This window comes from Oncorhynchus tshawytscha, linkage group LG04 (genome assembly GCF_018296145.1).
Source record: "Oncorhynchus tshawytscha isolate Ot180627B linkage group LG04, Otsh_v2.0, whole genome shotgun sequence".
Taxonomy (NCBI): Eukaryota; Metazoa; Chordata; class Actinopteri; order Salmoniformes; family Salmonidae; genus Oncorhynchus; species Oncorhynchus tshawytscha.
In genome coordinates this window covers 18,418,623-18,443,908 of record NC_056432.1, presented here as the reverse complement: position 1 = coordinate 18,443,908, position 25,286 = coordinate 18,418,623, and the positions used below count along the sequence as shown (strand labels likewise).

The 25,286-nt window shown below is 46.2% G+C and overlaps 1 protein-coding gene across 10 annotated transcripts in view; it reads left to right on the top strand.

Moving 5' to 3' along the window:
• agtpbp1 (ATP/GTP binding carboxypeptidase 1) overlaps positions 1-25,286 on the top strand; it is a 56,482-nt gene that overhangs the window by 19,353 nt on the left and 11,843 nt on the right. For 7 of the 10 annotated variants that reach the window (XM_042320404.1, XM_042320401.1, XM_042320402.1 and 4 more), the window contains 17 exons: positions 3,504-3,571; positions 6,949-7,012; positions 7,522-7,668; positions 7,803-7,934; positions 8,120-8,213; positions 8,298-8,335; positions 8,558-8,760; positions 8,921-9,098; positions 9,214-9,252; positions 9,783-9,877; positions 17,180-17,296; positions 17,654-18,279; positions 18,376-18,477; positions 18,556-18,642; positions 20,779-20,927; positions 21,066-21,153; positions 22,939-23,083. In XM_042320404.1, the coding sequence (XP_042176338.1) occupies positions 3,504-3,571; positions 6,949-7,012; positions 7,522-7,668; positions 7,803-7,934; positions 8,120-8,213; positions 8,298-8,335; positions 8,558-8,760; positions 8,921-9,098; positions 9,214-9,252; positions 9,783-9,877; positions 17,180-17,296; positions 17,654-18,279; positions 18,376-18,477; positions 18,556-18,642; positions 20,779-20,927; positions 21,066-21,153; positions 22,939-23,083 (2,372 nt within the window). The remainder of the gene's footprint in view (positions 1-3,503; positions 3,572-6,948; positions 7,013-7,521; positions 7,669-7,802; positions 7,935-8,119; positions 8,214-8,297; positions 8,336-8,557; positions 8,761-8,920; positions 9,099-9,213; positions 9,253-9,782; positions 9,878-17,179; positions 17,297-17,653; positions 18,280-18,375; positions 18,478-18,555; positions 18,643-20,778; positions 20,928-21,065; positions 21,154-22,938; positions 23,084-25,286) is intronic. The other 3 variants (XM_042320405.1, XM_042320406.1, XM_042320409.1) reach the window with 3 other exon arrangements.

Below are 25,286 nucleotides of genomic sequence, written 5' to 3'. Positions count from 1 at the left end.
TTACAGGCCTCTCTCATCTTTTTAAGTGGGAAAACTTGCATAATTGGTGGCTGACTAAATACTTTTTTGCCCCACTGTATATGGTAAACAGAGATTAGCAGTTAGTGACTATGCATATATGGTAAACAGAGATAAGCAGCAGTGTAAAGAGGGGTTTGGACACACACACACACAATGCAAATAGTCCAGGTAGCCATTTGATTACCTGTTCAGGAGTCTTATGGCTTGCGGGTAAAAGCTGTTGAGAAGCCTTTTGGTCCTAGACTTGGCGCTTCAGTACCGCTTGTCATGCGGTAGTAGAAAGAAATGTCTTTGACTGGGGTGGGTGGGGTCTTTGACAATTTTTATGGCGTTCCTCTGACACCGCCTGGTGTAGAGGTCCTGGATGGCAGGCAGCTTAGCCCCTGTGATGTACTGGGCCGTACGCACTGTAGAACCTTTTGAGGACCGATACCAAATCTTTTTCGTTTCCCGAGGGGGAATAGGCTTTGTCGTGCCCTCTTTACGACTGTCTTGGTGTGTTTGGACCATTCTCGTTTGTTGGTGATGTGGACACCAAGGAACTTGAAGCTTTCAACCTGCTCCACTACAGCCCCGTCGATGAGAATGGGGGCGTGCTCGGTCCTCCTTTTCCTGTAGTCCACAATCATCTCCTTAGTCACGGTTACGTTGAGGGATAGGTTGTTAATCTGGCACCGCCAGGTCTCTGACCACCTCCCTATAGGCTGTCTCGTCGTTGTCGGTGATCAGGCATACCACTGTTGTGTCGTCTGCAAACTTAATGATGGTGTTGGAGCCGTACCTGGCCATGTAGTCATGAGGGGACTGAGCACGCCCCATGAGGGGCTCCAGTGTTGAGTATCAGCGTGGCAGATATGTTGCTACCTACCCTCACCACCTGGGGGCCACCCGTCAGGAAGTCCAGGATCCAGTTGCAGAGTGGGAGGTGTTTAGTCCCAGGATCCTTAGCTTAGTGATGAGCTTTGAGGGTACTATGGTGTTCAACGCTGAGCTGTAGTCAATGAATAGCATTCTCACATAGGTGTTCCTTTTGTGCAGGTGGGAAAGGGCATTGTGGAGTGCAATAGAGATTGCATCATCTGTGGATCTGTTTGGGCGGTATGCAAATTGAAGTGGGTCTAGGGTTTCTGGGATAATGGTGTTGATGTGAGCCATGACCAGCCTTTCAAAGCACTTCATGGCTACAGACGTGAGTGCTACGGGTCTGTAGTCATTTAGGCAGGTTGCCTTAGTGTTCTTGGGCACAGGGACTGTGGTGGTCTTCTTGAAACATGTTGGTATTACAGACTCAATCAGGGACATATTGAAAATGTCAGTGAAGACACCTGCCAGTTGGTCAGCACATGCCCGGAGCGCACGTCCTGGTAATCCGTCTGGCCCCGCGGCCTTGTGAATGTTGACCTGTTTAAAAGTCTTACTCACGTCAGCTACTGAGAGCGTAATCACGCAGTCGTCCGGAACAGCTGATGCTCTCATGCATGCCTCAGTGCTGCTTGCCTCGAAGCGAGCATAGAAGTGATTTAGCTCGTCTGGTAGGTTCGTGCCACTGGGCAGCTCGCAGCTGTGCTTCCCTTTGTAGTCTGTAATAGTTTGCAAGCCCTGCCATATAAGATGAGCGTCCGAGCCGGTGTCGTACGATTCAATCTTAGCCCTGTATTGGCTCTTTTCCTGTTTGATGGTTTGTTGGAGGGCTTAGCAAGATATCAGCTTCCAGGTTAGAGTCCCGCACCTTGAATGCTGCAGCTCTACCCTTTAGCTCAGTGCGAATGCTGCCTGTAATCCATGGCTTCTGGTTGGGGTATGTACGTACAGTCACTGTGAGGATGGCGTCCTCAATGCACTTATTGATAAAGCCAGTGATTGATGTGGTACTCCTCAATGCAATCTGAAGAATCCTGGAACATGCTCCAGTCTGTGATAGCAAAACAGTCCTATAGTTTAGCATCTCCTTCATCTGACCACTTTTTTATAGACAAGTCACTCGTGCTTCCTGCTTTAATTTTTGCTTGTAAGCAGGAATCAGGAGGATAGAATTGTGGTCAGATTTACCAAATGAAGGGTGAGGGAGAGCTTTGTAGGCATCTCTGTGTGTGGAGTACAGGTGATCTAGATTTGTTTTCCTCTGGTTGCGCATTTAACATGTTGATAGAAATGAGGTAAAACTGATTTAAGTTTCCCTGCCTTAAATTCCCCGGCGACTAGGAGCGCCGCCTCTGGGTGAGCGGTTTGCTTATTAGTGCCAGCATCTGTCTGTGGTGGTAGATAAACAGCCACGAAAAGTTAGGATGAAAACTCAATTGCCAAATAGTGTGGTCTACAGTTTATCATAAGATACTCTACTTCAGGCGAGGAAAAATGTAGATACTTCCTTAGATTTCGTGCAGAAGCTGTTTACAAATATGCAACCCCCCCCCTTGTCTTACCGGAGTGCACTGTTCTATCTAGCTGGTACAGTGTATATCCTGCTAGCTGAATATCCATGTCATCAGCTGTGATTCCGTGAAAAAATGGCACCTAAGGGACTCTCAGGCCAGGACAAACAAGATTCTCTGGTCTGATGAAACCAAGATTAAACTCTTTGTCCTGAATGCGAAGCGCCACGTCTGGAGGAAACCAGGCACCGTTCATCACCTGGCCAATACCATCCCTATGGTGAAGCATGGTGGTGGCAGCAACATGCTGTAGGGATGTTTTTCAGCGGCGGGACTGGGAGACTAGTCAGGATTGAGGGAAAGAGGAACAGTGCAAAGTACAGAGGACCTCAGACTGGGCCGAAGGTTCACCTTCCAACAGGACAATGACCCTAAGCACACAGCCAATACAATGCAGGAGTGGATTTGGGACAAGTCTCTGAATGTCTTTGGGTGGACCAGCCAGAGTCTGGAGTTGAACCTGATCGAACATCTCTGGAGAGACATGAAAATAGTTGTGCATCGATGCTCCCCATCCGACCTGACCGAGCTTGAGAGGATCTGCAGGGGAAAATGGGAGAAACTCCCCAAATACAGGTGTGCCATGCTTGTAGCGTTATACCCAAGAACTTGAGGCTGTAATCGCTGCCTAAGGTGCTTCAACAAAGTACTGGGTAAAGGGTCTATTTCAGTTATTTATTTATTTTTTGCACAAATTTCTAAAAACCTTTTCTTGCTTTGACATTATGGGGTCTTGTGTATAGATTGATGAGGGGGGGGAAACTATTTTAAGGCTGTAACATAACAAAACGTGGTAAAAGTAAAGGGGTCTGAGTTATGCACCAAAGGCACTGAATGTTATTTTTGTCTTTGCTTATACACTACTACTCACTTTCACATGAATTCTGATATTTGATTAAGAAATGGCATGGTAAAAAGGCCAGCATGATGATGATGATGATGATGATTGATTATTTGTACTACAGTAGCCTATTTGTAAGCGCTAACATAGTGGAGGGAAATGTAATGTAATGTAATGTAATGTAACTAAGGTCCCTGTTTGTGTTACAGAGAAGACACGGAAGGAGATCGTGTCCAAGGGCTCCAGTGGCATGGAGGTTATCCTGGCGACTTTGGAGGTGAGTTCCCGCCACATTCCACTATAGAGTTAAGTTGGTGCCAAAAATCGAGCTCACATGTCACTAATTTAACTCCATATTCCGCTACTGTACAATACCACAACATAATAAGGAGAGGGAATAAGGAGACTAACACATTCATAACAAGGAATATTGTGCTGGTGTTGCTAATTTCTTTTCAGTTTGCCTTTTTTAGCACTTGTCCAGCAAGTATGGTGGATGCGTAACCAGGCCAGTACTGTACAGCTTGGTTCAGTAGTGTGAAAAGGGTACAACTCAGTTATAGCAATAACTATCAACTAGGGCTGGGCGGTATGGGTTTTTACTTTACCTTCTGTAACGGTATTTGAATGTTTGGTTTGTTAACTGGTATACACCATGTGTAATGTTAATTTTTATAGTTTATTTCGCTACTTGAGTCATCTTTCTCCGCTCTACTAATCACACAGACCTAGCCACGCCCCCTGTCACTCAAGGAGTGCATTTGATGTTTCTCAACCACAAGGCACTTGCGTTCAGTCTGCATGGTCAATGCAGCACATGCAACAATGTTGATGACAACAATGCTGTTTTCACTTAGCTTCTTCATATAATTCCACTAGGGTTCTATAATGACACTATTAGTTTGTGTTTCTTACATCAGCAAACAGCTAGTTTGTCTTTTCATAGCATGTTGCCCTAAATCTTGTGAGATGCTAATTGATAGATGCTAATAGCTAGCTAGCTAATAAATGTACTGAGTAAGAGCAAACGTAGCAAGCTAATACAGCCTGATAATACCAGTGATAGTGTAGACTTAAATCAGCATGTTGTTTGTGCAACAGTATCTTCTAAATCAGAGGATTATGTAAAGCAAGAATGTTAGCTACATGAAGTAGATAAGAGAACTTGCAATATAGCCAAAGCTTATAGGGTCCCCTAGGAAACACTTATCAACACTTTAGTTCCTACCATGTCACAATTACTCTTCCCTAGCATTTTAATTAATTGTCTCAAACGACACTGTATTCAAAGTGCCTGTATTCAAACGACACTGTATTCAAAATAGTCATTCTGTTTCCATGATTCCAATAGTTATGCCCTAATTCACAAGTCAAATCGCAATTATTTGCCTATATAGTGCAGCCCTACGTGGCAGTGCGGAAGTTATCTCAATTGAGTAGTGGTGTAAAGACTTAAATAGTACTTGAAAGTATTTTTTACTTAAGTTGTTTTTTTTGGTATCTGTACTTTACCATTTTTTATTTTTGACAACTTTTACTTCACTACATTCCTAACGAAAATACTGTATGTTTTACATGATTTTGACCATTTCTCCTGACACCTAAAAGTACTCATTATATTTTGAATGCTTAGTGGGACAGGAAAATGGTCCAATTCACGCACTTGTCAAGAGAACATCCCTGGTCATCTAATGCCTCTGAGGACTCACTAAACAAATATGCGTTGTTTGTAAATTATGTCTTAGTGTTGGAGTGTGTGCCTGGCTATCCGTAAATTTAAAAAACAAGAACATTGTGCCGTCTGGTTAAAACCTCTTAGGGCTCCCCTGCATTTTTTCAACATTTTGTTAAAAATCGCGCAAAATTTCAACGTCCTGCTACTCATGCCAGGAATATAGTATATGCATATGATTAGTATGTGTGGATAGAAAACACTCTGAAGTTTCTAAAACGGGTTAAATCATGTCTGTGACTATAACAGAACGTGAATAGCGGGCAAAATCCCAAGAAAAACCTGTTCACAAATTTTTTTTTAAAGTATCCATCTGCCAGTCTCTGTATTGTCTATGGCAAGGGAAAATAGATAGCGGCCAGTTTACAGTTCCTACAGCTTCCACACGATGTCGCCAGTACTGGCAATTGGGTTGAAGTTAATCCTTGGTGAAATGAGAATTAGGCACCTCCTGTCATCCAGTACACAGGAGGAAGTTTCTAGAAGAGAGAATTTGGACCATGATTTCAAGAGTAGCTGCTATTGAATACAGATCGCCCCGTGATCAATTTTATCGATTATTAACATTTACAAATACCTAAAGTTGGGTTACAAAAGTAGTTTGAAGTGTTTTGTCAAAGTTTATCGGCAACTCTTTTAATTTTAAAAAATGACGTTGTGTTTTGGAAAGCTGTTTTTTCCTGGATCAGACGGGCTATATAAATTGACATTTTGGGTATACATGGATGGATTTAATCAAAAAAAAGACCCAATTGTGATGTTTATGGGACATATTGGAGTGCCAACAAAGAAGCTCGTCAAAGGTAATGAATGTTTTATATTTTATTTCTGCGTTTTGTGTAGCGCCGGCTACGCTAATTCCTTTGTTTACGTCTTTTTCCGGTATTGCGGGGGGTGCATGCTATCAGATAATAGCTTCTCATGCTTTCGCCGAAAAGCATTTAAAAAATCTGACATGTTGGCTAGATTCACAACGAGTGTAGCTTTAATTGAGTACCCTGCATGTGTGTTTTAATGGAAGTTTGAGTTTTATCGAGTACGATTAGCATTTGGCGTTGCGCATGTCCATTTCCTGTTGGCTAGGTGAGACACAGACGTCTCACCTTGCCCTAAGAGGTTTTAATATAAGGAATTTGAAATTATTTATACTTTTACTTTTGATACTTAAGTATATTTAAAGCCAAATACTTTTAGATATTTACTCAAGTAGTATTTTACTGGGTGACTTTTACTTGAGTCATTTCTATTAACGTATCTTTATTTTTACTCAAGAATGACAATTGGGTATTTTTCCACCACTGCAATTGAATGCAGGAAATGCAGAAATTATAAAAGTGCTGTAATTTGTTTTGGTTGAAGTTGAATTGAACAGTATATAACAATCAGAATGGAGAAAGACTCATTGAAATCACTTAGAATGTATGTGTCGCCACCCTAGGATCACTCACTACTCATAAAGCAAATGTTCAACTTTTATTATTCAACAACTAAAAATACCATCATACCGTCCAGTTTTTTTTGAAATACCATGATATAATATTTTGGCCATATCGCCCAGCCCTACTATCAACATCATGGTATCCTAAAAGTATTGGAAATAATTGTCCTCCCGAGATGCAGTTTACATAGCACACACTTGGTTTTGGCAATGGCTTCTAAATCTCCCTGTCTAGTTATATCTCCCTATGTCTTTATATACCACTTGATGACAGATCAATTTATGAGTTGGGGAAAAGCCATTACTATTTGTAGAGACTGAAACCTAAGTGAGACGGTTTGTGTGTGTGTGTGTGTGTAGATGTGGTGGTGTGTGCATGAATGACTGTGTGTCTGTCTGTGTGTGCACATACAAATGTGTTTGTCCATGCTCACGTGTTATTGAGTGTGTTGGTAATACCCAGCATGCTCTCTGTTTTTGATAGAACACACAGGATCTGCAATCTATCCTGAACATTTTGTACATTCTGAATGAGCTGTTAACCGTGGGTAAGTGGTAACCGCTCTGTAATTGGATAATGGGGGCAAACGGTGTTCTGTTTGAGTGTCCTGATCTCTGATTTGACAAGTGTCAATTGTCTTGGGTGGAAACAGTGCTTTGATTGCGTAGGTTTTGTTTTCACGCAGACCATCTAAGAAAATGTAGACTCATTTCAACTGGTGTAGATTGTCAAGTTGTAGAAATTTGGAACCTGTTCACACAAAATCTGAGACTGATCAAGAATCTTTAAAAAAAATGTAAACAGGAATTTGTTCGTTATCTTTTTTTCCCCGGTCACACTGCCAGACCAATGGAATCCAGTTGAGATCAGACTAGATTTTCTCACATGGTTTGTGTGAACTCTGCTCAATAACAGCTGAACTGATAGGTTGGTTTTGTGGAAACTGATGGGGATCATTTGACTTGTGAACATTTAAATGGTGATTGATCAATTTGTGGAGGCTGTAGTAATGTGTGTGTGTGTGTGTGTGTGTCTCTCTCTCTCTCTCTGTCCCAGGTGGGGGTCGCAGGATTGGTGTGTTTGTGTCCAAGGGTGGCACAGGCATCTTGCTGCAGCTGGTCATCAGTGCCAGTAAAGAGTCTCCCCCTAGTGAGGAGGTCATGCTGCAGCTCCACTCAGTCCTGGCCAAGGTTGGACCAAAAGGTAACACACACTCTGTATGTTAAGGTACTCTATTGCTGTACCAGGAGCCCCAACATTGTCATTCAAACTTCTACCATAAACTAAATCCATACCAATTTCAGCATGTACACCCCTTCACGTCTGTCTTTCTCCAGACAGGAAGTTTGGTGTGAAAGCCCGTCTGAACGGAGCTCTGAACGTCACTGTGAACCTGCTCAAACAAAACTTGCAGAACTACAAGCTGCTGCTGCCCTGTCTGCTGGTTCTACAGGTCTACTCCTCCAACAGTGAGTCTGACCTTACATACTGTAGGAACCATACATCTGACTGACAGTTACTAACCCAACCTGCTGTTGCCATAGGAACCATACATCTGACAGTTACAAACCCAGCCTATTGTAGTATGACTTCAACTACAGCCAACTACTGTCTGGTGGTATTGTTGAGGGCATTGAGGTTTGTCTGCCTTCAGCTGTGAATGCTGTGTCCCTGGGGAAGAATGGAGTGGTGGAGCTCATGTTCAAAATCATTGGACCCTACAGCAAAAAGAACACCAGTCTGCTGAAGTAAGTGGCGTGTGTATGTGTTGAGGATGAATGGTGTGGGTGCTGCTGTTTTTGACCCTTCTCTGGCTGTCTTTTACTCAACAGAGTATCCCTGGACACACTGGGGGCCTTGCTCAAATCCAGTAAGTGTCTCTCTCTCTTCCCCCGTTCTCTCGCTCTGCAGTGTTTTGGACAATGTCCTGTCATGGTTCTTCAATAACAGTGCTATTGTCAGTGGCTATTATCAACCAGTCTCTCTCTCTCTCTCTCTCTCCATCCCTCTCCCCGTCTCTCCTTACATCCTTCCCTTGCCCACTTGCTCATTCCTTCTTCTCTCCATCCCTCCCTCCCTCTCCATCCCTCAGAGACGAACGCCCAGCGGGCGGTGGTCCATGTGCCCATCCTGCTGCACATCTATCAGGATTGGCACCGTAACGACACGCGCCACCGCCACATACTCATCCGCAAGGGCATCCTGGGCTGCCTGAAGAACATCACCAACATCAAGCTGGGCCGCAAGGCCTTCATCGACGCTGACGGGATGAGGATCCTCTATAACACCTCCACTGTGAGTAGGGTGACAACATTACCAAAACCTGAGCTCAGTCTCAGCCACCCTCTATGTTCCTAGTTCTATCCCCAATGCTGTCTCACCTTTTACATTACACCAAAATGGATGATTATGGTGGTGATGGTGAATATTAATGATGGTGATGTGTTGTTTTTAGGAGTGCCTGCCAGTGAGGACTCTGGACCCTCTGATCAACACCTCCAGCCTCATCATGAGGAAGTGCTTCCCCAAGAACCGCCTCCCTCTGCCCACCATCAAGAGTGTCTTCCACCACCAGCTGCTTCGTGTACCTGCAGGAGGGCCAGTCGCTCAGCTCTACAACCAGCCACTGGGGAGTGAGGCTCACACACAGACACACACATTCTACACCCACAATACTTGCGAGCCACTTAAATCACCCCAATGGTCATTGCACACAGTTCACTCTCACGCTCCACATGTACATTTCAGGAGGACCCATTTACCAGTTCTACACCAAGCCCCCATGGGGTAAGACTTGTCACAATAAATAGCAGCAGCCTAACCACTACTGACTCACACTCCTCAGTCTGTCACACTGCTAACAGTATAATACACCCTGTCCTACATCAAGGATCTGTAACTCGTGAATTTTCACACTACTTAGTTGTTCATTGACATCACCTCACTCAACGAGCCAATCAAGACACCAGCTCTCTCTCATCTCACTCCTGGCTACTTATTCTCAGTCACCTTTCTCTAGTGTACAATCCAACCAACCAATCAGAAATCATAAATATTATCTTTAGCATTTTTACATTTTATTTAACCATTTATTTAACTAAGCATTGATCATTGTTCATCCTTTGCTTACTAATAGACTTAAGATTGTCTTTGTTTTTTGGAAACGCTACCCCCTGTAACCAGTCAGGTTACGCCTTAATCTTGGGCTCAATTCAGGAAGTAAACTGAAAGTAAACTATAATGTATGTTTTACTTCCTGACTGATTAGAAATGGAATTGATGCTAACCCTGCCTGTTTCCCTGTTTGTGCTTGCCAGTGGATGATGTGGTGGACGAGAGCGACAATAATGAGGATGCAGAGGCCGAGAACGACATGGAGAACGAGGTGGAGGAGAAGGACCACCACGCTGGGGTACAGTGACCATGACCACAGCCTTTTAATTTAAACCGCACCTTGTTTGACTGACCTCAGAATGACCACAAGAAAGGTTACACTGCAGTGACCAGACTGACAGACGTAATATGCAAACATATATACTGACCACAACCACAACTGCTCTCTCTCTCTCTCTCTGCTTGTCTGTGGGTTGTCTCTTCTCTCTCTCTCTCTGCCTGTCTGTGGGTTGTCTCCTCTCACTCTCTCTCTCTCTGCCTGTCTGTGGGTTGTCTCCTCTCGCTCTCTCTCTCTCTTTCTCTCTCTCTGCCTGTCTGTGGGATTTCTCTCTCTCTCTCTCTCTCTCTCTCTGCCTGTCTGTGGGTTGTCTCTCTGCCTGTCTGTGGGTTGTCTCTCTTCTCTCTCTCTCTCTCTGCCTGTCTGTGGGTTGTCTCTCTTCTCCCTCTCTCTCTCTCTCTCTCTCTCTCTCTCTCCCTGCCTGTCTGTGGGTTGTCTCTTCTCTCTCTCTCTCTCTCTCTCTCTCTCTCTCTCTGCCTGTCTGTGGGTTGTCTCTTCTCTCTCTCTCTCTGCCTCTGCCTGTCTGTGGGTTGTCTCTTCTCTCTCTCTCTCTCTCTCTCTCTCTCTCTCTCTGCCTGTCTGTGGGTTGTCTCTTCTCTCTCTCTCTCTCTCTCTCTCTCTCTGCCTGTCTGTGGGTTGTCTCTTCTCTCTCTCTCTCTCTCTCTCTCTCTGCCTGTCTGTGGGTTGTCTCTCTTCTCTCTCTGCATGTCTGTGGGTTGTCTCTCTTCTCTCTCTGCATGTCTGTGGGTTGTCTCTCTTCTCTCTCTCTCTCTCTCTCTCTGCATGTCTGTGAGTTGTCTCTCTCTCTCTCTCTCTCTGCATGTCTGTGAGTTGTCTCTCTCTCTCTCTCTCTCTGCATGTCTGTGAGTTGTCTCTCTTCTTTCTCTCTCTCTCTGCATGTCTGTGAGTTGTCTCTCTTCTTTCTCTCTCTCTCTGCATGTCTGTGGGTTGTCTCTCTTCTTTCTCTCTCTCTCTGCATGTCTGTGGGTTGTCTCTCTTCTCTCTCTCACTCTCTGCCTGTCTGTGGGTTGTCTCTCTTCTCTCTCTCTCTCTCTCTGCCTGTCTGTGGGTTGTCTCTCGTCTCTCTTCTCTCTCTCTCTCTCTCTGCCTGTCTGTCTGGGTTGTCTCTCTTCTCTCTCTCTGCCTGTCTGTGGGTTGTCTCTCTTCTCTCTCTCTCTCTCTCTCTCTGCCTGTCTGTGGATTGTCTCTCTTCTCTCTCTCTCTGCCTGTCTGTGGGTTGTCTCTCTTCTCTCTCTCTCTCTCTCTCTCTCTCTGCCTGTCTGTGGGTTGTCTCTCTTCTTTCTCTCTCTCTCTGCATGTCTGTGGGTTGTCTCTCTTCTCTCTCTCTCTCTCTCTCTCTCTGCCTGTCTGTGGGTTGTCTCTCTTCTCTCTCTCTCTCTCTGCCTGTCTGTGGGTTGTCTCTCTCTCTCTGTCTCTCTCTCTCTCTCTCTCTGCCTGTCTGTGGGTTGTCTCTCTTCTCTCTCTCTGCCTGTCTGTGGGTTGTCTCTCTTCTCTCTCTCTCTCTCTCTCTCTCTCTCTCTCTGCCTGTCTGTGGATTGTCTCTCTTCTCTCTCTCTCTCTCTGCCTGTCTGTGGGTTGTCTCTCTTCTCTCTCTCTCTCTCTCTCTCTGCCTGTCTGTGGGTTGTCTCTCTTCTCTCTCTCTCTCTCTTCTCTCTCTCTGCCTGTCTGTGGGTTGTCTCTCTTCTCCCTCTCTCTCTCTCTCTCTCTCTCTCTCTCTCTGTCTGTGGGTTGTCTCTCTCTCTCTCTCTCTCTGCCTGTCTGTGGGTTGTCTCTTCTCTCTCTCTCTCTCTCTCTGTCTCTCTCTTCTCTCTCTCTGCCTGTCTGTGGGTTCTCTTCTCTCTCTCTCTCTCTGCCTGTCTGTGGGTTGTCTCTCTTCTCTCTCTCTGCATGTCTGTGGGTTGTCTCTCTTCTCTCTCTGCATGTCTGTGGGTTGTCTCTCTTCTCTCTCTCTCTCTCTCTGCATGTCTGTGAGTTGTCTCTCTTCTCTCTCTCTCTGCATGTCTGTGAGTTGTCTCTCTTCTTCTCTTCTCTTGTGGGTTGTCTCTCTCTCTCTCTCTGCATGTCTGTGGGTTCTCTCTTCTTTCTCTCTCTCTCTGCATGTCTGTGGGTTGTCTCTCTTCTTTCTCTCTCTCTCTGCATGTCTGTGGGTTGTCTCTCTTCTCTCTCTCTCTCTCTCTCTCTCTCTGCTCTCTGCCTGTCTGTGGTTGTCTCTCTTCTCTCTCTCTCTCTCTGCCTGCCTGTCTGTGGGTTGTCTCTCTTCTCTCTTCTCTCTCTCTCTCTCTCTCTGCCTGTCTGTGGGTTGTCTCTCGTCTCTCTTCTCTCTCTCTCTCTCTCTCTGCCTGTCTGTGGGTTGTCTCTCTTCTCTCTCTCTCTCTCTCTCTCTCTCTCTCTCTCTCTGCCTGTCTGTGGATTGTCTCTCTTCTCTCTCTCTCTCTCTCTCTCTGCCTGTCTGTGGGTTGTCTCTCTTCTCTCTCTCTCTCTCTGCCTTGTCTCTCTTCTCTCTCTCTCTCTCTCTGCCTGTCTGTGGGTTGTCTCTCTGCTCTCTCTCTCTCTCTCTGCCTGTCTGTGGGTTGTCTCTCTTCTCTCTCTCTCTCTCTCTCTCTGCCTGCCTGTCTGTGGGTTGTCTCTCTTCTCTCTCTCTCTCTCTGCCTGTCTGTGGGTTGTCTCTCTTCTCTCTCTCTCTCTGCCTGTCTGTGGGTTGTCTCTCTTCTCTCTCTCTCTCTCTGCCTGTCTGTGGGTTGTCTCTCTTCTCTCTCTCTCTCTCTCTCTGTCCTGTCTGTGGGTTGTCTCTCTTCTCTCTCTCTCTCTCTCTGCCTGTCTGTGGGTTGTCTCTCTTCTCTCTCTCTCTCTCTCTCTGCCTGTCTGTGGGTTGTCTCTCTTCTCTCTCTCTCTCTCTGCCTGTCTGTGGGTTGTCTCTCTTCTCTCTCTCTCTCTCTCTCTCTGCCTGTCTGTGGGTTGTCTCTTCTCTCTCTCTCTCTCTCTCTCTGCCTGTCTGTGGGTTGTCTCTCTTCTCTTCTCTCTCTCTCTCTGCCTGTCTGTGGGTGGGTTGTCTCTCTTCTCTCTCTCTCTCTCTCTGCCTGTCTGTGGGTTGTCTCTCTTCTCTCTCTCTCTCTCTCTGCCTGTCTGTGGGTTGTCTCTCTTCTCTCTTCTCTCTCTCTGCCTGTCTGTGGGTTGTCTCTCTCTCTGCCTGTCTGTGGATTGTCTCTCTTCTCTCTCTCTCTCTCTCTCTGCCTGTGGGTTGTCTCTCTTCTCTCTCTCTCTCTCTGCTCTGCCTGTCTGTGGGTTCTCTTCTCTCTCTCTCTGCTCTCTGCCTGTCTGTGGGTTGTCTCTCTTCTCTCTCTGCATGTGTCTGTGGGTTGTCTCTCTTCTCTCTCTGCATGTCTGTGGGTTGTCTCTCTTCTCTCTCTCTCTCTCTCTGCATGTCTGTGGGTTGTCTCTCTGCCTGTCTGTGGGTTGTCTCTCTTCTCTCTCTCTCTCTCTGCATGTCTGTCTCTCTCTTCTCTCTCTGCATGTCTGTGGGTTGTCTCTCTTCTCTCTCTCTCTCTCTCTCTGCATGTCTGTGGGTTGTCTCTCTTCTCTCTCTCTCTCTGCCTGTCTGTGGGTGTCTGTGGGTTGTCTCTCTTCTCTCTCTCTCTCTCTCTCTGCCTGTCTGTGGGTTGTCTCTCTCTCTCTCTCTCTCTCTCTCTCTCTGCCTGTCTGTGGGTTGTCTCTCTTCTCTCTCTCTCTCTCTCTCTCTGCCTGTCTGTGGGTTGTCTCTCTTCTCTCTCTCTCTCTCTCTCTCTCTCTGCCTGTCTCTCTCTCTGCCTGTCTGTGGGTTGTCTCTCTTCTCTCTCTCTCTGCCTGTCTGTGGGTTGTCTCTCTTCTCTCTCTCTCTCTCTGCCTGTCTGTGGGTTGTCTCTCTTCTCTCTCTCTCTCTCTCTGCCTCTCTCTCTCTCTCTCTCTCTCTGCCTGTCTGTGGGTTGTCTCTCTTCTCTCTCTCTCTCTCTCTGCCTGCCTGTCTGTGGGTTGTCTCTCTTCTCTCTCTCTCTCTCCTGTCTGTGGGTTGTCTCTCTCCTGCCTGTCTGTGGGTTGTCTCTCTTCTCTCTCTCTCTCTCTGCCTGTCTGTGGGTTGTCTCTCTTCTCTCTCTCTCTCTCTGCCTGTCTGTGGGTTGTCTCTCTTCTCTCTCTCTCTCTGCCTGTCTGTGGGTTGTCTCTCTTCTCTCTCTCTCTCTCTCTGCCTGTCTGTGGGTTGTCTCTCTTCTCTCTCTCTCTCTCTGCCTGTCTGTGGGTTGTCTCTCTTCTCTCTCTCTCTCTCTCTCTGCCTGTCTGTGGGTTGTCTCTCTTCTCTCTCTCTCTCTCTGCCTGTCTGTGGGTTGTCTCTCTTCTCTCTCTCTCTCTCTCTGCCTGTCTGTGGGTTGTCTCTTCTCTCTCTCTCTCTCTCTCTCTCTCTGCCTGTCTGTGGGTTGTCTCTCTTCTCTCTCTCTCTCTCTGCCTGTCTGTGGGTTGTCTCTCTTCTCTCTCTCTCTCTCTCTCTCTCTCTCTCTCTCTCTCTCTGCCTGTCTGCCTGTCTGTGGGTTGTCTCTCTTCTCTCTCTCTCTCTCTCTCTCTCTCTCTCTCTCTCTCTCTGCCTGTCTGTGGGTTGTCTCTTCTCTCTCTCTCTCTCTCTCTCTCTCTGCTGTCTGTGGGTTGTCTCTGCCTGTCTGTGGGTTCTCTCTCTCTCTCTCTCTCTCTCTCTCTGCCTGTCTGTGGGTTGTCTCTTCTCTCTCTCTCTCTCTCTCTCTCTCTCTGCATGTCTGTGGGTTGTCTCTCTTCTCTCTCTCTCTGCATGTCTGTGGGTTGTCTCTCTTCTCTCTCTCTGCATGTCTGTGGGTTGTCTCTCTTCTTTCTCTCTCTGCATGTCTCTGCCTGTCTGTGGGTTGTCTCTCTTCTCTCTCTCTCTGTCTCTGCCTGTCTGTGGGTTGTCTCTCTTCTCTCTCTCTCTCTCTCTCTCTCTCTCTCTGCATGTCTGTGAGTTGTCTCTCTCTCTCTCTCTGCATGTCTGTGAGTTGTCTCTCTCTCTCTCTCTCTGCATGTCTGTGGGTTGTCTCTCTTCTTTCTCTCTCTCTGCATGTCTGTGGGTTGTCTCTCTTCTCTCTCTCTCTCTCTCTGCATGTCTGTGGGTTGTCTCTCTTCTCTCTCTCTCTCTGCCTGTCTGTGGGTTGTCTCTCTTCTCTCTCTCTCTCTCTCTCCTGTCTGTGGGTTGTCTCTTCTCTCTCTGCATGTCTGTGGGTTGTCTCTCTTCTCTCTCTCTCTCTCTCTCTCTCTCTGCCTGTCTGTGGGTTGTCTCTCTTCTCTCTCTCTCTCTCTCTCTCTCTGCCTGTCTGTGGGTTGTCTCTCTCTCTCTCTCTCTCTCTCTCTCTCTGCCTGTCTGTGGGTTGTCTCTCTCTCTCTCTGCCTGTCTGTGGGTTGTCTCTCTTCTCTCTCTCTCTCTCTCTGCCTGTCTGTGGATTGTCTCTCTTCTCTCTCTCTCTCTCTCTCTGTCTCTGCCTGTCTGTGGGTTGTCTCTCTTCTCTCTCTCTCTCTCTCTGCCTGTCTGTGGGTTGTCTCTCTTCTCTCTCTCTCTCTCTCTGCCTGTCTGTGGGTTGTCTCTCTTCTCTCTCTGCCTGTCTGTGGGTTGTCTCTCTTCTCTCTCTCTCTCTCTCTCTCTCTCTCTGCCTGTCTGTGGGTTGTCTCTTCTCTCTCTCTCTCTGCCTGTCTGTGGGTTGTCTCTTCTCTCTCTCTCTCTCTCTCTCTGCCTGTCTGTGGGTTGTCTCTTCTCTCTCTCTCTCTCTCTCTCTCTCTGCCTTGCCTGTCTGTGGGTTGTCTCTCTCTCTCTCTCTCTCTCTCTCTCTCTCTGCCTGTCTGTGGGTTGTCTCTTCTCTCTCTCTCTCTCTCTCTCTCTCTCTCTCTCTCTGCCTGTCTCTGCCTCTCTGTGGGTTGTCTCTTCTCTCTCTCTCTCTCTCTCTCTCTCTCTGCCTGTCTGTGGGTTGTCTCTTCTCTCTCTCTCTCTCTCTCTCTGCCTGTCTGTGGGTTGTCTCTTCTCTCTCTCTCTCTCTCTCTGCCTGTCTATGGGTTGTCTCTTCTCTCTCTCTCTCTCTCTCTCTCTCTCTCCTGTCTGTGGGTTGTCTCTTCTCTCTCTCTCTGCCTGTCTGTGGGTTGTCTCTTCTCTCTCTCTCTCTCTCTCTCTCTCTGCCTGTCTGTGGGTTGTCTCTCTTCTTTCTCTCTCTCTGCCTGTCTGTGGGTTGTCTCTCTTCTTTCTCTCTCTCTCTGCCTGTCTGTGGGTTGTCTCTCTCTCTCTGTCTCTGCCTGTCTGTGGGTTGTCTCTCTTCTCTCTCTCTCTCTCTCTCTCTCTCTGCCTGTCTGTGGGTTGTCTCTCCTCTCTCTCTCTCTCTCTGTCTGCCTGTCTGTGGGTTGTCTCTCTTCTCTCTCTCTCTCTCTGCCTGTCTGTGGGTTGTCTCTCTTCTCTCTCTCTCTCTCTGCCTGTCTGTGGGTTGTCTCTCTTCTCTCTCTCTCTCTCTCTCTCTCTGCCTGTCTGTGGGTTGTCTCTCTTCTCTCTCTCTCTCTCTCTCTCTCTGCCTGTCTGTGGGTTGTCTCTCTTCTCTCTCTGCCTGTCTGTGGGTTGTCTCTTCTCTCTCTCTCTCTCTCTCTGCCTGTCTGTGGGTTGTCTCTTCTCTCTCTCTCTCTCTCTCTGCCTGTCTGTGGGTTGTCTCTTCTCTCTCTCTCTCTCTCTCTCTCTCTCTCTCTGCCTGTCTGTGGGTTGTCTCTCTTCTTTCTCTCTCTCTGCCTGTCTGTGGGTTGTCTCTCTTCTTTCTCTCTCTCTCTGCCTGTCTGTGGGTTGTCTCTCTCTCTCTGTCTCTGCCTGTCTGTGGGTTGTCTCTCCTCTCTCTCTCTCTCTCTCTCTCTCTCTGCCTGTCTGTGGGTTGTCTCTCCTCTCTCTCTCTCTCTCTCTCTGCCTGTCTGTGGGTTGTCTCTCTTCTCTCTCTCTCTCTGCCTGTCTGTCTCTCTCTCTCTCTCTCTCTCTCTCTCTCTGCCTGTCTGTGGGTTGTCTCTCTTCTCTCTCTCTCTCTCTCTCTCTCTCTCTCTCTCTCTGGGTTGTCTCTCTCTCTCTCTCTCTCTCTCTCTCTCTCTCTCTCTCTCTCTCTCTCTCTCTCTGGTTGAAGTAAAAACAATCTAATACAGGGTTTTCTATTGGGATCCTGTTCCAGCTTTTTCAGGTGTTTGATGATGATGTTTTCCCCTCTGCAGAATGATGACATAGAAACGGACATCAATAAACTGAGACCCAAAGAGACCCATAGCAGGCCGTTTGAAGAGCTGAAGATCTATGAGAGATTCTTTATGGAGCTCTCAGAGGATTTCCAGGTAATGCAGTACACCTTTTGGTTTAATAATAGTATTTTTGGGGATGTTTTCATATTTCCGTTATATACACTTGTACTAGTGTGTAATGGAAATGTTTCTTGCAACTCACCCTGAGACACCTGCAGGGAGTGGGGTCACGGCCAGTGACCCCATTGTCCAGTGCCCCTGAAGCAATTGGGTATTGAACCAGTGACCTTTTGGTTCCTGGCCCAACGCGCTAACCTCGAGACTACCTGCCCCCCACATTTTCAACATTCCATCTTAAAACTTACAGAAGTGTGTTTTTAACCTGGGGACCACACTGTGGTAAGTGATCAGAAAGCTGCCTGAAGTCCAATTTCCTTTGTGTCTATGCAGGTGTTTAACTTTGACAACCCAAAGAAAGGTGTGACGGCCACCCCAGCAGCTCCCAAGTCTCACCGCCCAATAGTCGTTCCCACCGCCCAGGCCCTGCCCCCGAAAAACCCCACTGCTGCCCCCCTTCAGGGGGAGTGCCCCCATCCGGCCCCAGTCCCTGCCCTGGACCTTGACACCATCAATATCACCAAGGACCAAGATGGCTGCGGTGACCACACCCACAGCCGACCCCACCCTGGGGCGGGGCTGGAGCAGGAGCTGGTGCAGGGACTGGAGCAGGTGGCCCTGGATGGGGCTGGACCTCAGGGTGGAGGAGGAGGGGGCAACAAGCACAATAGACAGCCCCCAATACTGGCTGGGGGTGTGGCTGCCCGACTGGGGGGAGAAGGTGAGGAGATGTTAGCGGAGGACTGGGCTGAGGAGGAGGAGAGCAGCGAGGAGGGAGTGCTGCATGTGCCGGACACGGCCTTGCTCCTGCCGCTCCACGACCCTGACCTGTACGTGGAGATGGTGAAGAGCACAAGCTCTGTGCCACAGTTTTCTGAGGTGGCCTACCCAGACTACTTTGGCCACGTGGCGCCCACCTCCCGAGAACACATCCTGGAGAGGGTCTACGGCGTGCAGAGGTGAGACCCTTAGACACTGATCTAGGATCTATATGACTGCCCCCTCTCTCCGTTGTCTTACTGCTACTGTTGTGTGATGATGATGATGTCACTCAGTCCTCTGCCCCCCTTCAGGACTAAGATCTTCCAGGACATTGAGAGGCTGATCCACCCCAACGACATCCTGGATAAGGTGGTCTACGACTTGGACATACAGAGGTGAGCACCATCGTCCGTCCAGGGAAGTGTGTGTGTGTGTGTGTGTGTGTCTCACGGTGTGGGCCCTGTGTGTTTCAGTTGTCCAGTGGTTGACGGTGGCGAATCTCTGAAGTTCAACTCTCAGTTTGAGTCTGGCAACCTGAGGAAAGCAGTTCAAATCAGAAAGTGAGTGTTGTGTCCCATTGTTACATAAACTGGGATAAAATAAAATTAATGTAGACCGTTTAGTCATACCTGTATACGGGTTCAAAATGGCAGATTTGGACACTAATAAGTTTAAACGTAGTGGCTGTCATTATACTGGGGTCTAGCGTTTCCAGAGCTCTGGCTCTGCTCTTCACAGTGTGGGTTTTCACTGATAGCCATTCTGAACTTGAGCAACGAGCGCGACAAGATGATTCCCCGATCACTCATGCTAATTGGGAAACCTTTGCTAATGTTTTGTTGTCAGAGAGAGGGGAAATGCTGTAAATTAAGATGACTATGTATTTTGAAAGATGAGACGCAAGCCAAACACCCATGAGTCCAAATATGCTCTTCTCATTTCCATCTCATAAAACTCATGTCCTATACAGTGTCAATGTTTATGATCACTGTATTTGATGTACAGTTACAAGACAACATGGCGTCATACACTGGGTTGTTCTGAACAGAATGAGTCTGTTTTTATTGTGAAGAAGATTTGCTGCGGCACACGCACCTGAATGCACTCAGGACTCCTTTCTTTTTTGGGTGTGATCATTTTTTACAATTCAAAGCATCCACATACAAACGACAACATACAGATGTACACAAGCATCCCCAATATCACCCCTTCCCAGATCCACCTGCTCACACCCCCATCTCCAGCCCGCAACACTTTCCGCCACATGGCCTGAAACTACACCATTTTATTTCTTTCCGTCGCACACGCACTTTCAACATTTAGATCATTTAAACATGACTCCTTTCTATTCACACTAAAATGATCTGTTTCTCTGAATTACCTTACGAAAGCCTAAAACTGTAATATCGTATTTTGTAATTTAGCTAGTCATGTTGGCAATAGACCCTTTTCCAGTACACGACCCGCTGACATCCGGTACAGATACCCGCGACTCTTGGAGGCTGTAAGAGAGCCATCGCCAGCTGCGCCCATTCAACATCGCCTAGATCTATGTTTTTATTACTTCTAAACTAAATAACTTTTTTGGGTTTCATACGCTTACAGTGATGTTTTAATTCTTGCTTGAACAGTCACTTAGATTATATTTGTTTGTGGTCTTTGCAAAATAACTATTTTGGATGCTGCAGTTGTTAGCTAGAATGCTAACCCTCATTGATATAGGCTGTAGCAAAAGCTAGCCAAAGAGCCATTTTACTGCTTGAAGTTTAAATGTTTTTTAAGTATAATGCAGATTTGCGATGATGACGCAAACATTATATTAAGCAGGACATTCATACAAGCCTTAAAATCCCATTTTTATAATTCAACATGTAAATGGAGGCTTTTTTGCTGGCGTTCTATAAGAACTTCCCCTTGTTCTGCCACTAACTTGTGGCAATGTTTGCAAACACAGGAAGGGGTCGATAGAACAAGCTTTCAAATCATGCCCACCTGACCAGGATTGTTATAGTGTTTTGGATTGCGTCATCAACCACAGTAATTGTGTGACGGTTGGGATGCAGGGTTGTGTTAAAAACAACTACAGGTGTGCTTTGCTCGAGTTCCTCAATGGTATATCTAGCAGAGCTACAAATAATAATAGCACCGTATAGTTGAAGACTCTTTCAGTCATAAGTGCAGAACTGTGAACACGTTGGAGAAGTGTGGGTCCACTTGGAGACACAAGTTACTCCTCTTACTTAAACCCTTGTTATTGTTTTGTCTCATGTTGCACCTACCCCACATTATCCAGAAATATTCTTATCATGTTACTGAAAGTATTCAGAGTATTTTCACATTTCGTTATCAACAAATGCGGTAAAGTCCAGTAAATGTAAAATGCACATAAAATCAACAGTGTAATATTTGGATTCAGTCTTGTCAGGTGAACTGTTGTTGTTGATACTCACCTTTGGTCTAATAATTTTCCCACGGTCTCCAAACTGTTCCTTTTCAATTGCTACCATGGTTATGCATATGCTTCTCATATTTCTTAATTTTGCCCTGTCCATATATGCCAATTCCCACAACTGTAAAGAGTTAATTAAATGTAAAAAAAAAAGGTAGTAGTTGTTGTATTCAATCGTCTTTGCCCACATGTATGGGCCATTTGGTTTGCGTAAAGGTTGAGCTGATGTGATCTGTGTGTGTTCCAGGTTTGAGTACGACCTGGTCCTAAACTCCGACATCAACAGTAACCACTACCACCAGTGGTTCTACTTTGAGGTGAGCGGCATGCGCGTGGGAGCCCCCTATCGCTTCAACATCATCAACTGTGAAAAGTCAAACAGCCAGTTCAACTACGGTAAGTGACTCACTGACTTGGTCATTTTTGTTGCATTATTTAGTCAATGATGTTTGGCAAAGGTTCTGTGTTTCGAAAGAAATGCTAGTTCAGTTTTCTGTGTGTATGGTATTAACGTCTTCTTGGTACCGTCTTCAGGTATGCAGGTTCTGATGTACTCTGTACAGGAGGCCATTAGCGGCAGGCCCCGTTGGGTTCGCACCGGAACGGACATATGTTACTACAAGTAGGTGTGACTGTCCTCCCTCACCCCGCCAGCAGAGGCAGTAATCACACAGCCCAACGGACAAGTAGTGTACCTGTCAGGAGAAATGAGCCCCGTTCCAATACTTTAGAAATGCATCCTTCCGACCTGTACCTTGAAGTAACCCCAGATCTAAATTGATTAGTGTGGTGAAAGTAATAGGGTTGTAACTTTGCTTTCACTTATAAACTCAGCAAAAAAAGAAACATCCCTTTTTCAGGACCCTGTCTTTCAAAGATCATTTGTAAAAATCCAAATAACTTCACAGATCTTCATTGTAAAGGCTTTAACACTGTTTCCCATGCTTGTTAAATGAACCATAAACAATTAATGAACATGCTCCTGTGGAAGGTCGTTAAGACACTAACAGCTTACAGACAGTAGGCAATTAAGGTCACAGTTATGTAAACTTAGGACACTAAAGAGGCCTTTCTACTGACTCTGAAAAACCCTGAAAGATGCCCAGGTTCCCTGCTCATCTGCGTGAACATGCCTTAGGCATGCTGCAAGGAGGCATGATGACTGCAGCTGTGGCCAGGGCAATAAATTGTGATGTTCGTACTGTGAAATGCCTAAGACGGTGCTATAGGGAGACAGAACGGACAGCTGATCGTCCTCGCAGTGGCAGACCACGTGTAACAACAACTGCACAGGATCGGTACATCCAAACATCACCCCTGCGGGACAGGTACAGGATGCGACGGTGCTACAGGGAGACAGGACGGACAGCTGATCGTCCTCGCAGTGGCAGACCACGTGTAACAACACCTGCACAGGATCGGTATATCCGAACATCACACCTGCGGGACAGGTACAGCAACAACAACTGCCCGAGTTACACCAGGAACGCACAATCCCTTCATCAGTGCTCAGACTGTCCGCAATAGGCTGAGAGAGGCTGGACTGAGGGCTTGTAGGCCTGTAGTAACGCAGGTCCTCACCAGACATCTCCGGCAACATTGCCTATGGGCACAAACCCACCGTCGTGGGACCAGACAGGACTGGCAATAAGTGCTCTTCAACGACGAGTCGCGGTTTTGTCTCACCAGGGATGATGGTCGGATTCGCGTTTATCGTCGAAGGAATGAGCGTTACACCGAGGCCTGTACTCTGGAGCGGGATCGATTTGGGGGTGGAGGGTCCGTCATGGTCTGGGGGAGGTGTGTCACAGCATCATCGGACTGAGCTTGTTGTCATTGCAGGCAATCTCAATGCTTTGCGTTACAGGGAGACATCCTCCTCCCTCATGTGTTACCCTTCCTGCAGGCTCATCCAGCATGACAATGCCGGATCTCAATTCCATTGAGCACGTCTGGGACCTGTTGGATTGGAGGGTGAGGGCTAGGGCTATTCCCCCAGAAATGTTTGGGGGCTTGCAGGTGCCTTGGTGTAAGAGTAGGGTAACATCTCACAGCAAGAACGGGCAATTCTGGTGCATTCTATGAGGAGGAGATGCACTGCAGTACAGTTCAGTTTATGTCTCAGTTGTTGAATCTTGTTATGTTCATACAAATATTTACACATGTTAAGTTTGCTGAAAATAAACGCAGTTGACAGTGAGAGGATGTTTCTTTTTTTGCTAGTTTAGGTCTGTGCTTACCTCAAGGAAGCGAGGAAGGAGGGGTGCATTTTGTAGTTAAGTATTTGAACAGGGCCATGAAATAGGTTACTTGTTGGTCACTTCCGTAGATACTGGTGTCATGTGAATGTGTTTCTGTATGTTATTGTATCAAGCTTTTGTGAACTTCTCAACATCCTTTTACCTAGAAACCACTTCTCTAGGAGCTCGATAGCAGCAGGTGGTCAGAAGGGGAAGTCCTACTACACCATGACCTTCAGCATGACCTTCAACCACAAGGACGATGTCTGCTACTTCGCTTACCACTACCCTTACACCTACTCGACTCTAAAGGTACTGTATACCACTACACCTACTCTAATCTAAAGGTACTGTATACCACTACACCTACTCTAATCTAAAGGTACTGTATACCACTACACCTACTCTACTCTAAAGGTACTATATACCACTACACCTACTCTAATCTAAAGGTACTGTATACCACTACACCTACTCTAATCTAAAGGTACTGTATACCACTACACCTACTCTAATCTAAAGGTACTGTATACCACTACACCTACTCTAATCTAAAGGTACTGTATACCACTACACCTACTCTACTCTAAAGGTACTATATACCACTACACCTACTCTAAAGGTACTGTATACCACTACCCTTACACCTACTCTAAAGGTACTGTATACCACTACACCTACTCTAAAGGTACTGTATACCCTTACACCTACACCTACTCTAAAGGTACTGTATACCACTACACCTACACTACTCTAAAGGTACTGTATACCCTTACACCTACACCTACTCTAAAGGTACTGTATACCACTACACATACACTACTCTAAAGGTACTGTATACCACTACACCTACTCTAAAGGTACTGTATACCACTACACCTACACTACTCTAAAGGTACTGTATACTACTACACCTACACTACTCTAAAGGTACTGTATACCACTACACATACTCTAATCTAAAGGTACTGTATACCACTACACCTACACTACTCTAAAGGTACTGTATACCACTACACCTACACTACTCTAAAGGTACTGTATACCACTACACCTACTCTACTCTAAAGGTACTGTATACCACTACACCTACTCTACTCTAAAGGTACTGTATACCACTACACCTACTCTAATCTAAAGGTACTGTATACCACTACACCTACTCTAATCTAAAGGTACTGTATACCACTACACCTACTCTAATCTAAAGGTACTGTATACCACTACACCTACTCTAAAGGTACTGTATACCACTACACCTACTCTAAAGGTGCTGTATACCACTACACCTACTCTAAAGGTACTGTATACCACTACACCTACTCTAAAGGTACTGTATACCACTACACCTACACTACTCTAAAGGTACTGTATACCACTACACCTACACTACTCTAAAGGTACTGTATACCACTACACCTACACTACTCTAAAGGTACTGTATACCACTACACCTACACTACTCTAAAGGTACTGTATACAGTGCCCTGAAAAAGTATTTGCCCCTTTTCTGATTTACTTTATTTGTGCATATTTTCCATACTGAATGTTATCAGATCTTCAACCAAAACGTGATATTAGATAAAGGGGATCTGAGTGAACAAATAACACAAAAATGAGATACTTATTTCATGTATTTTAAGAAACAAAGTTATGCAACACCCAATGCCCCTGTGTGAAAAAGTAATTGCCCCCTTTCAGTAACACAGGTTTTGCCACCTTTAGCTACAATAACTGCAACATACACTTCCTATAGTTGTTGATCACTCTCACATCACTGTGGAGGAATGTTGTCCCACTCCTCCATGCAGAACTTCTGTAACTCCACGACATTTGTGGGTTTCAAGCATAAACTGCTAATTTCAGGTCCTGCCACATCTCCATTGGTTTTAGGTATGGACATTTTCCAAAAGTTTACATTTGTTGCTTTTCAGCCATTCTGATGTAGACTTGCTTTGGATCATTGTCTTGCTGCATGACCCAGCTGCCCATCAGCTTCAGCTCACCAATGGATGGCCTGTAGAATAAAAGACTGAATCTCTACATTACACTGTTGATTTTATGTGAATGTTATACACTGCTCAAAAAAATAAAGGGAACACTTAAACAACACAATGTAACTCCAAGTCAATCACACTTCTGTGAAATCAAACTGTCTACTTAGGAAGCAACACTGATTGACAATACATTTCACTTGCTGTTGTGGAAATGGAATAGGCAACAGGTGGAAATTATAGGCAATTAGCAAGACACCCCCAATAAACATGTGGTTCTGCAGGTGATAGCCACAGACCACTTCTCAGTTCCTATGCTTCCTGGCTGATGTTTTGGTCACTTTTGAATGCTGGCGGTGCTTTCACTCTATTGGTAGCATGAGACTGAGTCTACAACCCACACAAGTGGCTCAGGTAGTGCAGCTCATCCAGGATGGCACATCAATGCGAGCTACGGAAAGGTTTGCTGTGTCTGTCAGCATAGTGTCCAGAGCATGGAGGTGCTACCAGGAGACAGGCCA